Source organism: Poecilia mexicana, unplaced genomic scaffold (assembly GCF_051168715.1).
Source record: "Poecilia mexicana isolate PSO_F unplaced genomic scaffold, ASM5116871v1 scaffold_14, whole genome shotgun sequence".
Classification (NCBI taxonomy): domain Eukaryota; kingdom Metazoa; phylum Chordata; class Actinopteri; order Cyprinodontiformes; family Poeciliidae; genus Poecilia; species Poecilia mexicana.
Genome location: NW_028263383.1, coordinates 10,495,925 through 10,511,967, shown reverse-complemented (window position 1 = coordinate 10,511,967; position 16,043 = coordinate 10,495,925). Strand labels below are relative to the sequence as shown.

Below are 16,043 nucleotides of genomic sequence, written 5' to 3'. Positions count from 1 at the left end.
AGAGAAATGTAAAATATGGCACTGAAAAAACTAACAGAATGGCTGAAATACACTTCAACTTGCTCACAGCTGCTTGATTACATGGACAAAAAAAAATAAAAAATTCTCCCCAAAAATGGTAAATCAGTGCAGCGCATGTGTTTGAACTGTTTGATTTGAATACAGCAGCTTATAATATGTACAGTTTTTCATCACGCATACATCTCACAATTAAAAGTCATTTCTGTTTAAACCAGATGATGTTTTTCAGCCCCAGGGTTTTCTCTGTTTATGTTCTGTTGCTATCTTTGTTTGGGATGTCCGGATCAAGACATTTTGTTCCGTATACAAATCTCACTAAATGCTGTGTTTTCCAAAACCAAGTCTGGCTCCAACACTTGTCACCGAGCATTCAGTAGAAATCTACAACCTGTAAATATGTAAAATGTACTTAGTTTTGTACGTTTATATGTAACAATTTGAAACAAATGTCAAGTTAAATCTCCTTAAAGACCTGCAAGTCAAGCAGTTTGGTCCAAATTTAATTCAAATAATCTAAACAGTTCAAAAAGTTAAAGTGGCGTCTGTCATGAGAAAACACAGAAGCCCCGAGCAAGGAGTCTTTTCCACCAAGAAGAAACACAGAGTAGCTAGACTTGAGGGGAGCAACAGCTTTGTTAACGGCTTCTTGAAGAAAAGTTAATTAATAAATTCTATGGGAAAGAAAAACAAAAGTACAAATAGTCTTTAAATAAGAATTTTTAAAAAGGCTGCACAAAGTTAGGAACAGCAAAATCTCAGCAAGACAAATTGATAGCTTCAGTCAGTAAAGAGAAACAGTTAAGGACGAAGGACCTGCAGGCAGGTGTACAAAGAAAAACTAATGGCAGCCATAGGTTTGTCAAATGACCTGAAAAGAGGAAAAGCTAAATATAAGCTCTGGGCTGGGGGTATTTTCTATGAGTAGGGAAAAACCAATTGAACAGAGAGCTGGTGGCAGCAACAGCTTAACCAGTGGCTTTCTTCATTAAAGAGACAGCTATACAAATAAGAATTAAGCCAGGAGTACTTTCTAAGAAAAAAAAAAAAAAAGACTTTAAAAAGTTAATAGCTGCCAAAGCTCTGTCCGTCCAGGAAAGAGACTCAAATAACACACTGACGCACTGTGGTGAAAAAATAAAGGGAACACAGAGTTCAGGACAGTCAATAACTCAATTCAGCCAAACTTAGAAGCCCAAGACTAACAGCGCTTTCCATCAAAAATGAATTTTAAAAAAGTACATATTGTTAATGGTCGCAATAACTTCACAAAATCATCTGACAACTCATTAGCTCTTCTGTTATTTTATTTCCATGAGTCATTTCTGTCTCATTTCTTCCAGCTTTGACCACATTTGAAATTCTACCTGTGATGTACGACACGTTTTTTTTTTTACACATTTATTTTAGACAAAGCACATTTAGACTTAGCAGAAACGAGTCCAAAGTGCAAAGCTGCTGCTGTATGAAGTCAGCCTTTAAACACGGTTCCTTAGTTTGATCTCAAATAATCATTTTAATCTTATGTTGCAAAAGATTTTAACAAGAAAAGCTTATAATAAAGCAGATGAATGTTGTTAATTGTGTCATGCAGTAGTGACGATTAAGCCATTTTGTCTCCTACTCAACTTCAGGATGTCCCACATCACTAACATTTTATTGCTCATAGTGAGACAGAGGTTAACAATCTTTTCCATTTCCTCAGTAAGTACCATGTTTACAGTCATCTGTCCTCTACCTTCACATCTCTTCAATCTTCTCAGTGGTATGCACACGCTCTGACCTTTTGAAGCTCCCTGAGTTCATTTCCAGCTCGCTGCAGGGTCTGTCCTTCAGCGTGTTGGTTCATAAGGCCTACAGAGAATGCTGCTATCAAAGAGCGTGAGAGTGCAGCTTGCTGGCTGAGCCGCAGTGAGTACGCTTCATTCCACAGCTAAATGTTTAAAAAAAAAATAAACTACTTCCTCTTTATTTTTTCCCACCTCCTCCCCTTCTAGTCCCGCAAGACACAAGAAATATGTGTGGAATTCCAGAGTGATGTACTCAGTTTCTCTCATTGGTGTCCACATCAACATTTGCATAGCAACATCTTATAAGTGGAAATTTAAAGATGAGGCAAGGATTTGAAAAAAACAAAAAACAAAACTACATCAATTGTGATTTACAGAAAACTTGATATTTACTAAGATCTTTCAGTGCTGTGATCCATTTTATCTAATTTACCTGTCCTCCTTGTTGATCTGGTCACCAAACCCAACAGTATCAACAATCGTTAGTTTGAGGTGGACGTTGCTCTCCTGGAGGTCGTAGGTTCGCGGCCGCAGATACACGCCATTCTGGTAGTGGCTCGCCTCCTCATTTTCAAACATGGTGTTAAACAGTGTGTTCATTAATGTTGATTTGCCAATGCCAGTTTCTCCTGTGAAAGAAAAAAAGGATAAAACAAAGTTAGGTGACTAAATTATTCAGTGATAGCTTGGGTATCTTTGTCAACATGATGATGCAGAGACCACTGTGCAAAAGTCTAGTCAAAAATCTGTGAATTCTTGGCACTTTACTTTCAAAGAACCAGAGCTTCTTGCAGCCTGAAAGTAAGTCAATAAAACAAAAACAATAAAAGTGCTAACAAAAATCTGAGATCTTCGGAATGCATGAACAAATGATGGTGAGAAATTACAAAATTAGTGGAGGCGAAATAAAAACAGCTGATGGTTTTCATAGTCAAACAAAAACTAGATATACGAGCTCACCATATGCAAGTCTCACCAGACCATGGTAACAATAACACCCTTCAGTGTTGATACCATTACTGAGTTATTTTCAATATAAATGAGATTTTTAGAAATAAAGATGAAGAAAGAAAGCACAGTTGATCGAAACCTTTTAGAAGAAAGCTATTTTTCTGCAACATGTCAACACATGTCTGCAGTTCCTTTCGCTTTGCAAGAAAGCAGTCCCATCTTGAGGACCGTGGAGGCTGCGTGTGAAAATGAACATCCAAGAACCACATGACAGTACATCAACAGTTCAGCCCAACCATGCTGGGAAATTAACTCCGTTTCATCCTGTCGTCATGGAGATGTGTGCAGCCTTTTATTAGTTAAGGTGAAGATACAATTCAGTTGGAGATACACAGACTATTGTGCAATGCCATCTATGCTATTGCTAAATCAAAATGGTAAAGATAAATCAAAACCAAGTCATTAAATTCATCTCCACGTTTGATTTAAAATAATAGTTTTATTTCAACACAACACAAAAAGCTTAGATTGGAAATCAACCAATAAATTCTGATCAATGCATTCACTACCAAGAATGTATTATTCTATAAATTATGTCCAGTAGGTTCTTTTTCAAATTTTGCTTTAGTTTTAGCTAAATGCCCTGTTTTATTTCCTTCTCTGTAATTTTCATACATTTAACTTTACTTCCTGTTAAATAAAGTAAACATGAAAAAGCTCTTGGACATGACAGCAGGTTGTTTCCACCACCAGATCTCCACTGGTTACCATGTCTGCAGCACATCCAGTATTTCACACTTTATCATCACACAAACACATTTTGTTACTCACCTACGCAGAGGATGTTGAAGCAAAAACCCTGTGTGACCGATTTACTGACCAGTTGGTCAGGGAGGCTGTCGAATCCAACATGGCCGCCCAGGCTGAGGTTACGTTTCTCCTCATTCTGGAAGACACGAGACAAAACATTAGACGTCTGGTGCATGTCAGGAGGAAAACATATGGCAAATATATTAACTGAAAGTAAAAAGACACGTTCACTTTTCTATACAACATCAAAGATTTTCTGCTCAGTGTGCAGATGTAAAAACTATCAGTTATATGTGCCGAGATTTAGTTAATCAGCGCCTGCAGCAGGGATGAGCGCGAATAATCTCCCACATGAAGGGACAAGAGACTTGTGAACAGAGAATGGTTAAAAATCCTCAAAAATGAAGAGTTTCATACTTATGGGATCCATTAACGTTTCTATTAAGTTACCCATGCTATTTTTAACAAATGAGAGTCCACAACCAATATACTGTTATCTACAGGGGCATCCCAGAACATAACAGACAAAGATCTCAAATATAGAACAAACTAAACCTGGCAGGCAAAACTGCTGGAAGTGTTTGATCGTCTATCTGAACTGAAGCGGTCGAGAGAGAGCAGACTGCACCTTGAGATGAATACAGCCACCCAATCCCGCCTGGCTCAGCCACGACGGGCTGCATACTTGAAGGCTGATGTCACTCAACACGAGCAGAATAAAGACGAGAGCTCAGCTGAATGCAACCGAAGCATTCAGCTGGGGGGTGGAGACTGGCTTCCAATACACACCAGATCACTAAATGACCTCACTGAGGTTCACAATGAAGGATGAGCAGTGTGGGAGAGAAGGGATCTGCAGGTTTTAGGGTGAATAAAAAAAAAAAAAAGGAGCACAGAAAAATAATTTGAGCAGAAGCACAAAATGTATAGCACTACTTTTACACAAGAAAATACCAAAAGAAATTGTTATGCTGCAAAATCTTAACAGCAGATTTGTTTCAATAATTAAACTCTTTTGTTAATAAATCCCTGATAAATTATTCACAGGCATTAAGTTTATAATACTTTTCCAGTTATTTGTTAAGTGGAAAATTTGTCAGCTGGAAGCTATTGAATTCCCCATAATTTAATTAACTGCAGCCATCAACACAAACAAAAACTCAGGAAAAGACTGCAGGAATGAGGAGGAGCCCTTGTTTGTTGCTCACTGTAAACTAAGAGCTTGTTTTACAGTCTTTATGTTTTCCTGTGGTATTTAGCTGGTTGGCTGAACATTACAGAGATACTAAGATTCCTGCAGAAGGAGGAGGAGGGATGAGAGAGAGGCTGCTGGCTCTACTATCATGCCTGGAAGGAAACCAGTGCAATCACACTGAAGCTTCATGAGGGGAACGTTTCAAAAAGGAGAAGTTACATAGGTCCTTATTTACAGAGGAAATGATCTATATGAAGGATGTCACGATGCTTCCATCAGCATATTTGTTTAAAAACGCAGTACACGTAAAACTGAATAAAACTTCCTTTTTTGTTCATCTTAATTCATATCCTCCATCTGGATGGCTCAAAGTATAAATCTAAGGTAACTGGGACTTGCTGCACTTATTCTGTACATGGTATTCAGTGTCCTTTACTCTGCTACCCCAAAATAAAACCAAGCTGCTTTCCAAAGTCACTGTATTAGTAAATCCATATATATTAGAATAAATCCAGCCATTTTGAAGGTCTTAAAAGTTTATTAGAGAATAAACAGCATCATGAAGATGGAGGAACACAGCAGACAGGTGAGGAATAAAGATGCGGAAAGCACATAATTATATCTGAAAACACACAAGCGATCTCAAGAGATGGCTGTCCACTTTAACAAACAGCTCAGGAAAGGAAACAGTTGATGGGGGAATTACTAAGGATGCCAGTAGTAACTTTGGAAGGGCCCTAGAGAACCGTTGCAGGGTTTCCCCCAGAGTGTTATAAGCCTAGCAGGCCACCAGACTATATGGCCCCCCATCAGGCTAAATGTTGTTAAGTCCTAAATAACATTAAAGACAGATTAAGCTAGGTTTATAGTTAACACACTGAAGTGGGCACAAGGCGGTATGCAACAATTACACCGTCCCTGCACCTGCCCATTGGATACCATTTCAAAACTATGGTGAGTACTTGTACACTTTAGAATTTTTGTAACTTTTAACATTTAACACAAAAAAGTTAAAAGTTACAACATTGTTCAAAATCCAGACCGAAACTTAACTGACAATATGAGGCAAGATTTGATAACTGATGTTCATATATACGCTACCAAGCTTCAACTTTTTGGGAGAGAATATCGTGAGACAATTTCAGTCCCAGTGTGTTGGTCTGTGACATAAAATCCAAACAAAACGCACTGAAGCATGTGGTTGTAACATAACATGTAAAGCTCAAGGGGTATGGAAACTTTTTAAAGGAGCCATAATCAGCCATGAGCAGGTAAGCCACCATTTACATCTTGCTTCTGCTCCAAACTCAAAGTGCGACAGTGAAACTGTACAATTGAAAAGAACAACAAATGACTCAGGTGATAATTTAGGGTTAACCTCCTACGCTGAATCACATCGAGCTCGACTGTGTAGTGTATGTTGTGGACACACACACACACACACACAAGCAGATGGGTTTGTGACTGAATGCTCCAAACTGAGCCTGCTGACCAAAACCAAAAGTGTTATCTTTTGGGATCAGACTGAACAGAAGTGCAGACGTGGACACAAAGCCCTCCAGCTGGGACTCAACCACGTCAGTCAAGACTGGACTAAATCACAACAGTCCCAGATTCTTCACTTTTTCCATATCAATAGCAATAAAACACTGAATTACTTCCTCCAAAGGTAAAATCCAGCATTTCTATATAGTATTTTATCTATTACTCTACTGTAAAACCCTTCCCTCAGTTGGAACCAGCTGCACCCACAAAATGTACACAAAGTTCAAACAAACACCAAGCCTGTCAGCTCTGCGTACATAAAGCATACATTTAACTTAAGCACCACAAGAAGAATCACCAGGAAACACAGGATGTTCAACCAACAGTTACAATCAGACCAACTATGAAGAATCTGATTCCACAAACCAGAGTTCGTACAGACAAAGGAAAAGCAGAGAGACAGCGCGGAGCATGAGAGGAATGAAAAGCTTCTGGTTTAAGGTCCCAGAGTGACGAGACAACAACGCTCCCAGGCCACCGTATCACCAGGCCAACAGGAAACGGATGCACAGAAGAGGCCCCAAGACGCTTTAAAGCCAAATGAGGCGCAAACATTATGGGTTAGTTAGTACAATGTTATTACAGCACAGTAGGCTTGTAACATGCAGAGTTTAAAAATATATTTTTTGGTCACAGCTACTAAGAGGTAAAGTGGACAAAAGGAAACTGTGAATAATCTCAAAACTTTGAGTGAGAACTACCCTGTTCAATTCAACAGCAAAAACAAATAACTGTTAAAAAGGGAAAATAAAACATTTTTAAAAGATACTAGTTTGAAACACATTTTGATTCAGTTTTGACATTCAGTCCTCTCTGGTGGGATTCTTTTAGCATAGCTTTTCCTCTCAACTTTGATTAGGCCATTCCAAAAAGTAATTTTTCTAAGGTTGGATGAATGCATGGATTCACTTTGAGCCATAAAATCCCTTTGCTAAATCTACATCACAATACGGCCACCACCTTGTTTCACTGTGGATATCATACACTTCTGGTGATCTTACTGATGCCTTTGGGTCAAGCATGCCATGTAGCATTACATCCCAAAAGTTGAGGTTTTTGGAGATTTTAGTCAGACATCTAATTTGTATTTATTTATTATTTTGGAAGAAAGGGGCACTGTCGCACATCTCTCATTAGTCCACACATAGGGACATGTAGAAGTCACTTCTTTCATGTTACTGTTGGCCTTCCTGACCAGTTAAGTTCGTCTTTGTATTAGTATTGAATAAACCGTCAGTTCTTGTGCTGTTTTTCTGAGTGGTATTTGATGAAGAGTGAATAATACCCATTAAAGCAATGATTTAGCTTCACATTGTGCCTGCTGGTTAAGGGCTACATTGGACAATCTATGTTCATGAGAGTCACTGTTAAATATGTCTGAACTGAAATCAAGATAAGGGATTTGTATAAATAATAGATTATTATTGATTTATTTTTGTTTTAAATATCTGAAAAACTGGTAACGTGCTGGTAAGACCTTTTCTGTTTTATCCACAGTTTTCACTTTATGCTGTTTTTTCTTGTGAAGCAGTTATGAGGAACAGGGGTGAAAAGTTCAACTGCTACTGCGCAAGTTACTCAACAGGTTGTTGCCAGGTAACCAAAGAGTTAGTGAGTGAGTTGATGTCACCAACAGACTGAACAGCTTAAGTCTTTCCTCTGCCTATATCTCCCAGAATGCTGTGGGATTCTGGATCAGACTTCAGTGAAATTATTGAACAGTCTATCAGACATTATCTATTGATGTTGATCACATCTATCGCTATATACTGATTTATTACACATCCCTAACCCACACTCATTCAGCCTTTGTAGAGCAGCAAAGAGAAATGTGACAAATATTGCAACAACAACTGACAAGGTGATATAAACCAACAGTAGTGAATCAATCAGCATCTCTAGACGCCATTTGTTTTTGTTTTAGTCACTACTTTTTTTTGGTCATCTTTTACCCTCCAGGCCTCTGTCCATACCTGCCTCGACTGTCTTGTTTTTGATAAGACAGAGTCTCTGAGTCATCTGACAGATCGCTACACTTCACTGCAGCTGATGCTCATCGAGTATGCAGGTTGTTCTTTGCACAATCTGAACTCAGTTGTCATGTTTTCCTACTAAATTTTCTAAAACTTGTATCAATAGTAGCTGAAGTGCACGTTTGTTTGTTTTTTCATCCTTCCAGTCTCTATGAATAAGTTTGAATAAGTCTGGTGTTGTTTGACTTGCAGTCTGACAGAAAATGCTACCAGCAGAAACCATGATTTCACACAGTCACTGCATTAACCACCAGAAAGCGACTGTTGACCCGATAGTGAAAAAAAGAAACAGTGGTCTCAAGTATGAAAATCTAACCTTTCTATAGCTATAAATACTTGTGTTGCACATCCTTTAAGTGTTTCTGAAGAATGAATCATGTCTAGAAAGTTGAGAATGTGCAAATGTCAGTTTGAGGGTTTTTGAACTAAGTGCTGGGTTTATAAATCAACTTAGGTTTTGTGAGGGGATCTGACCACATGGTAACCTCAACAACAAACCAACACTTACAGGCTATGCTCCTTACATCAAGTGGCTGCTGACTGGTTTTTCCTGTCTGATGGCTGCTGGGTAGTTTCAGTCAGTAGGATAAAGGGTTTTTTTTAATCATGAATTCATTGAGCAACACTTTTTATTTGCCCTGACGTTTCTCCTAACCACACCTACCCATCTCAGAGTAGCATGCCGTCAACCTCCTGTACAAACTCGGGCCGGCAGTGATGTTGCAACGGCAAAAAATGTTGACGGTTGAGATTTCAACGTCATGCTTCCAGTCAGGAATTCAACTACAACAAAGGAATGAAAACTAGTTTCTTTATGGCATTTATCACTCACGCACATCAACTGCATCACCACAGAGTCGCTTTATTCATGCCAACAGGAAGAGAGGAAAAAAATACACAGATGTGATGAAACGGAGAGGAAGGATTTCATGAGGTAGATATATTTTGCTTTTGGAAAATATAATGTTGTGTTCCTACTTGCACCTAAAAGTTCCACCTTTTCCAGACTACAGAGGTCCCATAATGTTTTATAGTGAATAATAAAAGACTTTTAATATGGAACCTGGAAAAGTCAGAATCAGAGGAGAAGGAATGAAGAAAGGAAAAAAAAGACAAGCGGTTTGAAGGAGTTGGGACAGAAAAGAAGAAAAGACAAGACAGAAATGAAGAAAGCAGGGAAGGTAGGAAGGAACCAGAGACAGAAACAAGTTTTTCTCCATCTTCATCCACCACACTGGGAGTTTTAGCATCTCAAGTTTAAGAGTCCATCCAACAAATACAGTATATGCACCACTATACAAAATTATATGCTTGTAAATCAAAAATTGTAATGTATTTTTTAAAAAAGATTCAAAAATCTGTTACCAATGTGATAGAATTTCTTGTACTTGCTTAAAAATAAATTATTACACATTTCAACAACAAATTTATTTCTCAGTTATGATTTGGTTTTGATCCAAAATATCAACATTCCAATCAGCAAAATCAGCATGAGCTACTAACTCAGTGCAAATAAATGCATTATTAACTAAATGAAAATTATTACACACACATTTATAGCAATCAATACATTCTTAGGATCATGTTTTCCCAATATCACACAGTCCACACACCCTGCATGCTTACAGTTTAAAACACACTGCAAGGCCTCGTAAAAAACACACACTGCTAGTCTTCAAGACTTCAAGAGGAAGAGTATTAAAAATAATCTATAGGTTACATTATTTACAGTCTAAGCAATCAACCTGAAGATTACTTTTTCATAATTAAAAACACACTAATGAAAGCACCATAGAAATAATTCATATAACCAAGAAAATGGATTTTATTCCTGCTTAAAGGCAGATAAAATCAATAAAAGCATCAATAATGCAAACAGCTGAGTGATGATGGGTCAGATGGGAGCAGATAGAATCTCACTTCTGAGGTGAAGAAACATCATGAAACACTAAATGTTTCCCAACATCATATTAAGATGTATGTTGACCTTATTTCCTGAGTTTTCTTCACATTTGTTGTACTCATCATCACTAAAGACGCTACATCTGGGCCGTCACTCTCCATCAGCATTATGATGGTTGATGAATTTGCCTCAGGAAACCTCTGGATTTTATATTTCCTATGCAGCCAAGAACACAAACAACCCACAAACATCAGTATCTGTTGTACAATCGGACCTGAAATATACAGCAAATTTCTTCCCACTTGTTTTGGTGCATAAAACTAGTGAGTTTTCAGAATGGACCTCAAAGTAGAGCACATATGAACACCTTGTTCCTTGTCTCTTTGCTTTAAGCGCTCAATGAAGCTAATTTTATTTTATGCATGCAAGACTCCAGGGCAAGGCTCTTCATGGTCAGCAAGCACTGTACACGCTGGATATGTAGTGGGGCATTTTATTACATAACCATTTATACGATGCACAATCAGATGCCGCTACTAAATGAAAACAGTAAAAGTTACTGGTCAGTCGGGGTCAATCAATCGCCTCCCGTGCATCCTGCTCAGAAATTCATCCCAAAGTTGCCATTTCCATCAGATGGGGTCGATGTGGACCTACAGTCTGACAAGCCGCATGTCTCTATCAATAGCTGCACATAATTAACAGCCCTCGCTTTACGCAGTCAGGCAAGAGGGCATGACAGTTTGTTCAATGTGGTCTCACTTCGTTCAAAATCAGACAGGAAGTCAGTCAGGCAGCTGCAAACTCTGGCCTGTTCCCCTGCTTTCTCAGCATTTCCCTCCAATCAATCCTCTGCTTTTGTATTCCAAGAGAGACATTAAAATATACATCTATAAAAATCACCAGTCTGCAAGATCTCCTGGAACGAGTGCTGGACCTAAATTAAAAAGTACTAATTGAGCAATATCGGGTTCTCTTTATTTTGGATCGGCTCCTTTCTTCTTTGACGACGTGTTGCACCACTAAGCCACTAAGTAGGAGTGGCCCGGAGTGTGAACTTAATCTCTTTATCCCTGGATCTCTGCGCTGCTTACTGTCCAATTCAAGAACCTTTTCAAGCATCTGCCAAAAAAGTTAATCCCCACTCTTTAAATCCCGGTCGTTTACGCCAGCCACTCTATGAAATTCTCTCTGCTACTATTATTACAGCGTTACTGGTGTTTTCTATAAACTGTCCCACCCTGCTGCCGTTTCCATTGGGTCACACCTGACTGGCAACGCTCATTATTACAATCCGCGTAAAACAAGATCCAACCCAATCTGAAAATACGTCCTCTGTAGAGAAAGGCTGAGTGATTCAGCATCTGACTAGAATATCTACACACTGTAAACACACATAAAATTACCAAGTAATAATTTAAACTAAAGAATGAAATTTATTTTTTCTCTCTTTTGTGTCACTGAAGAAAAGTTTCAATAGCATCTACTATAAGCCAATGGGAGACCCTGTGCATATTCTATAGCAGTGTTTCCCAACCCTGGTCCTCAAGGCACGCCGTCCTGCGTGTTTTAGGTATTTCCTTGCTTCAGTCCAGCTGATTTCAATCCATGACTGATTAACAGGCGTTTGCTGAACTGCAATCAGTTGAATTAGGCACATTAAAGCAGGGAAACCTCTAAACCATGTAGGACAGTGTGCCTTGAGGACCAGGGTTGGGAAACACTGTTCTATAGTATGTTACTGGAGGATTGTGTTAAGTCCCTATGGTTACACTGGCAGCCGTTGCGTGAGTGTGCATGGAAAAATTATACAGTAAACATTTTCATGTCTACTACAGTATCTTTTATTCAACAAGATTTAAATGCAAATTACATTTAGCTGCATTAATAAGTACAAATTACTCTGTAAGATACTGACAGATCATGTGTTTGTTGTATTGTTTATAAAAATTTAGAATTTGTAATACCATCTAACTTCTATTTAGATTAACAAAATTATCGCCACCAAATCAGATTGAAAAACCGAACTAGATACAACATATAATACCGATAAATACAGCTTTAGTTATTTAATCTTCTTCTCCTCCCTTCTTATTTTATAATCTTCTTCTTCCCTTCAATGCTATTTAACTGATCAACATTCTCAAATTTCAATTCCCTATTAAAACCTAATTCCGTTTTAATGGGCGCTTTCTTCTTTTATTTCCAATGTCAACTTCCAATGATTCACTTCCTGCTAAAGAAGTGAATCTTCTTTAGCAGAAAGAAGATTCTTTCTGCTAAAGAAAAATCAACCTGGTGGTTGAAGAAAAATCCACATGTAAGCTGCACCGGGCTATAAACCGCATAATTCAAAGCTTAGGAAAAAAGTAGCGGCTTATAGACCGCAAAATACGGTATATGAAAAAAAAAATCTAAATGCTCTCTGGTATTGTTCAGGGGGCCGGACCAAATGTGGAGGCGGGCCGATCAGGCCGTAGTTTGGGGACCACTGGTATAGCACATTTCAGCAACAGGGCAGTTCAAAGTGCTTTACATCATAAAAACATTGTACACTTATCAATTATAAACCAAGCAATAAACATTACACTGTGTCAAATGCCATCATCAAAATTATCAAGCTAATAGGCATTAAAAATATTGATCAATGTTCCAGTTACTCCTAATCAAAGGCAACTCTAAACAGGTGGGGTTTTGTAATTGTCTTTATGCCATTCTGAAGGTTCAGGTCTGAGCATGTTTTTGCTGTTGCACTACTCGCACAGTAACTCAGCCATAACAAGATGGATTAGTTAGATTACTTTACTTTTCAAACCAGAATATTTTGTAAGTGCTGAATTTGTCTTTCCTGTAAGCAACAAAACCATCTTGTAGTCTTCTTTAAGCCAGCTAACCAGCAGTGCACAACAAACAGTAGAGAAGGGGCAGTGTTGTGCTGCTCTACTTCCATACAGTCCAAGATAACTCCAGTGCATAACAAGACATTTTTAGCAGTTTTGAAACCATAGTTCTTTCAAACTTTGGTGTCTATGTATCGGAAAGCAAACATTGCCAAATAGACACAGAAAATTGCTTCAAATAAACAAACTGAAACAAAGTCCGTACTAAAAGTAGCACAGCAGACAGCTCTCACAACAAAAAAGGTTTATACACACACATCTTAACATTTCACACTTCTTCCTATAATAGCTTTTTTGTATTATTCAAATGGTGTTCATATTTTCAGACACAAACATACAAAATAAAATCAAGTGACTTGATTGACTACATACTTCTTCAGCCCAAACTAGGTCTGTTGTTAATTTAAAAAAAAACAAAAAAACTTTATTTTAAACTTTACCTAAAGTTGTTTAAAATAATTTAATTTCACATTCTACAGCAGTGTTTCCCAATGCTGGTTCTCAAGTCACACTTGACTTCAATTAATGGCTCATTAAGAGGTTTGGCTGAACAGCAATCGTTTGAGTCAGGTGTGTTAAAGCAGGGAAACATCTAAAACATTCAGGGTTAGGTTGGGAAACAATGTTCTAGAAAAATGAACATGACCTTTAGGCTTAAAATATGGGACTATTAAGGTAAGTAACTGGCGTTTAATCTGACCATTATGAGATTAATGCCAGTACTTTAAATAAAAATATAAAGTATTTTTTTAAGTTGCATACATGATCTCTGTGTAAGTTATGTGCAAAGATTCAGTTTCAGGTGAAACTGAATCTTTTGAAAGCACTTTGAGCATACCTGGTTCCAACGAGTCTACAATTCAAAGCAGCAAATAAATTCCAATTTAAAACAGGGAGGACTTTCATCTGCAACTATCCACATTGACAGTGTCGGTTGCTCTCTTTCCTTGCTGTTATGTTTGAAGGCACTTCATTTAACCGTTAATGTTAGCATAATACTAACGCACATCAAACCAAACATGCATGGGTAGAAAACTGCAGCCACATTGATTAGACTTAACAGCGACAAACCCACTGAGTCACCGTCGCAGAAATCACTTCCACCATCTCGTCAGGCGCTGATGAACAGGCTCCATAAGCGGGGGAGGCTTAGCTTCACACTCGTATATTTACGACAACCAACCAAGTGCTCCTCCTAAACGCTGCACTTTTACTGTTTTCTGCTCCTCTGACAGGACTAAACACGAAGCGTAGTGACATTTGCTTACCGAAAATACGTCCACGTCCGTGGCAGCCATGGTGTGGAATGTGTGTTGACGGCGTGCTGAGCAGCAGACTGAGCAGAGGCGAAAGGGAACAGCCCTCCTCTCTCCTTACTTAGCCTGCTAAACTAACTGAAGGCGAGCTGACAGGGATGGGAACAGAGGGACACAAGGCGGAGGCGAACCGAGACAAGATGGTTCCCTGCTGCCTTGTTTGATCGTCGATCGGTCATTTTATTCATCTTTACCCGAGAGGCGGTCTTAAAACATAAAAAAATTAAATTAAAAAAATCTGATAAATAAAGGTAAAATTGAACCGTTTGCAAATTGTTGAAATCATCTTTTTTGCACTTGAGTAATATTCTGGTCACAAATATTACAGCTTATTGTGTGTTACATTAGCTTTCGGGTATACCTGTTTATATATATATATATATATATATATATATAACAGCATCCCCCCACTCGTCCAAAACATAGTATCGTTAATTTTGCATTAAAACGTTTACGAAGACCTGTGCCTAACTTAAAGAAAGAGTGTGATCATCTTGACATAGTTTAGATCTTTGTTCGTGACGAACACGTTTCAATTAGTGATGGGAATTTCAGTTCCGTTCAGAGATCCGAATCATTTGGCTTAGCTCCTGAAAAAGAGACGACTTCAGTTCCCAAACCTATTTTTTGTGGGGTATACATTATACAGATTAATTACACACAGCTGGGTATTTTTTAAAGTCTTCTATTAATTATGATGATTTTTCACTTACAGCTGAGGAAATCATTTAAAATTAGAATATTACATCTGACTAATAAAAAAAGATTTTTAAAAACAGAAATGTAAGCTAGATGAAAAGTATGTTTAATATCTGCTTAAAGGTTGTTAATTTCATAATGTACTTGTAATCTGACATACAATGAGACTTGTATGTACAGTCTAATTTATTGAAATGACTGTATATTTAATTCTTGTAATTTGTGTGGAAGCCATCTTTGGTAAACTAATTTGAACACAGTAATTCTGTGTTATGTTTGATATAGCTAGAAATTAAATTGACAGCTTAAAACAAATGAGTTTCTTAAACCAATGGCAACAAGTCAACCTATGTTTGTTGACATGTTGAATGCCAGAGAGAATAGACTGCTACGAGTTTCTACAACAAATATTACTTTGAACCAGGATTGGACTTTTGAATGGTCTAAGCCCAAAAAAATAAATAAATCCATATCCTTATAAGGCAATCTGTGAGTTCTGTACTATTTAATAATCTGAGATATTTAAAATCCTTTAAATGTCAAAGCTATGGCTTGGTAGAAACATTGCTTAATCTCATGTTTTGTCTTGTAAATTCTGTGCTGGCAAAGATTTACACACCTTTTACAGAATGCTTGGAACTGAAAGAGAAACTGACTGCATGACCTTCAATGTGATTACTTGAGCTAATGATTGTCTGACCTCCTGGAGACAGAGTATAAACTTTCATTCATGGCTGAGCATAATTATTAAATGTAATGTGTGTTTATTGAATGAATGAAAAAACATTTCAGGGTATGTTAGTAGATTTATAATAATTTTTAGAGACAATAAGTTTTGTAAATTTTCCTTTATTGGAAGACAAGGACTAAAACCGTTGAAGTT

At 37.8% G+C, this 16,043-nt stretch overlaps 1 protein-coding gene across 2 annotated transcripts in view; it reads right to left on the bottom strand.

Moving 5' to 3' along the window:
- septin8a (septin 8a) overlaps positions 1-14,563 on the bottom strand; it is a 37,658-nt gene extending 23,095 nt beyond the window's left edge. For both annotated transcript variants that reach the window (XM_014999204.2, XM_088012769.1), the window contains exons 1-3: positions 14,414-14,563; positions 3,591-3,705; positions 2,242-2,437 (exon numbers count right to left, since the gene is read on the bottom strand). In XM_014999204.2, the coding sequence (XP_014854690.1) occupies positions 2,242-2,437; positions 3,591-3,705; positions 14,414-14,443 (341 nt within the window). In that variant the 5' untranslated portion in view covers positions 14,444-14,563. The remainder of the gene's footprint in view (positions 1-2,241; positions 2,438-3,590; positions 3,706-14,413) is intronic.
- Between the last annotated feature and the right edge of the window lie 1,480 nt (positions 14,564-16,043).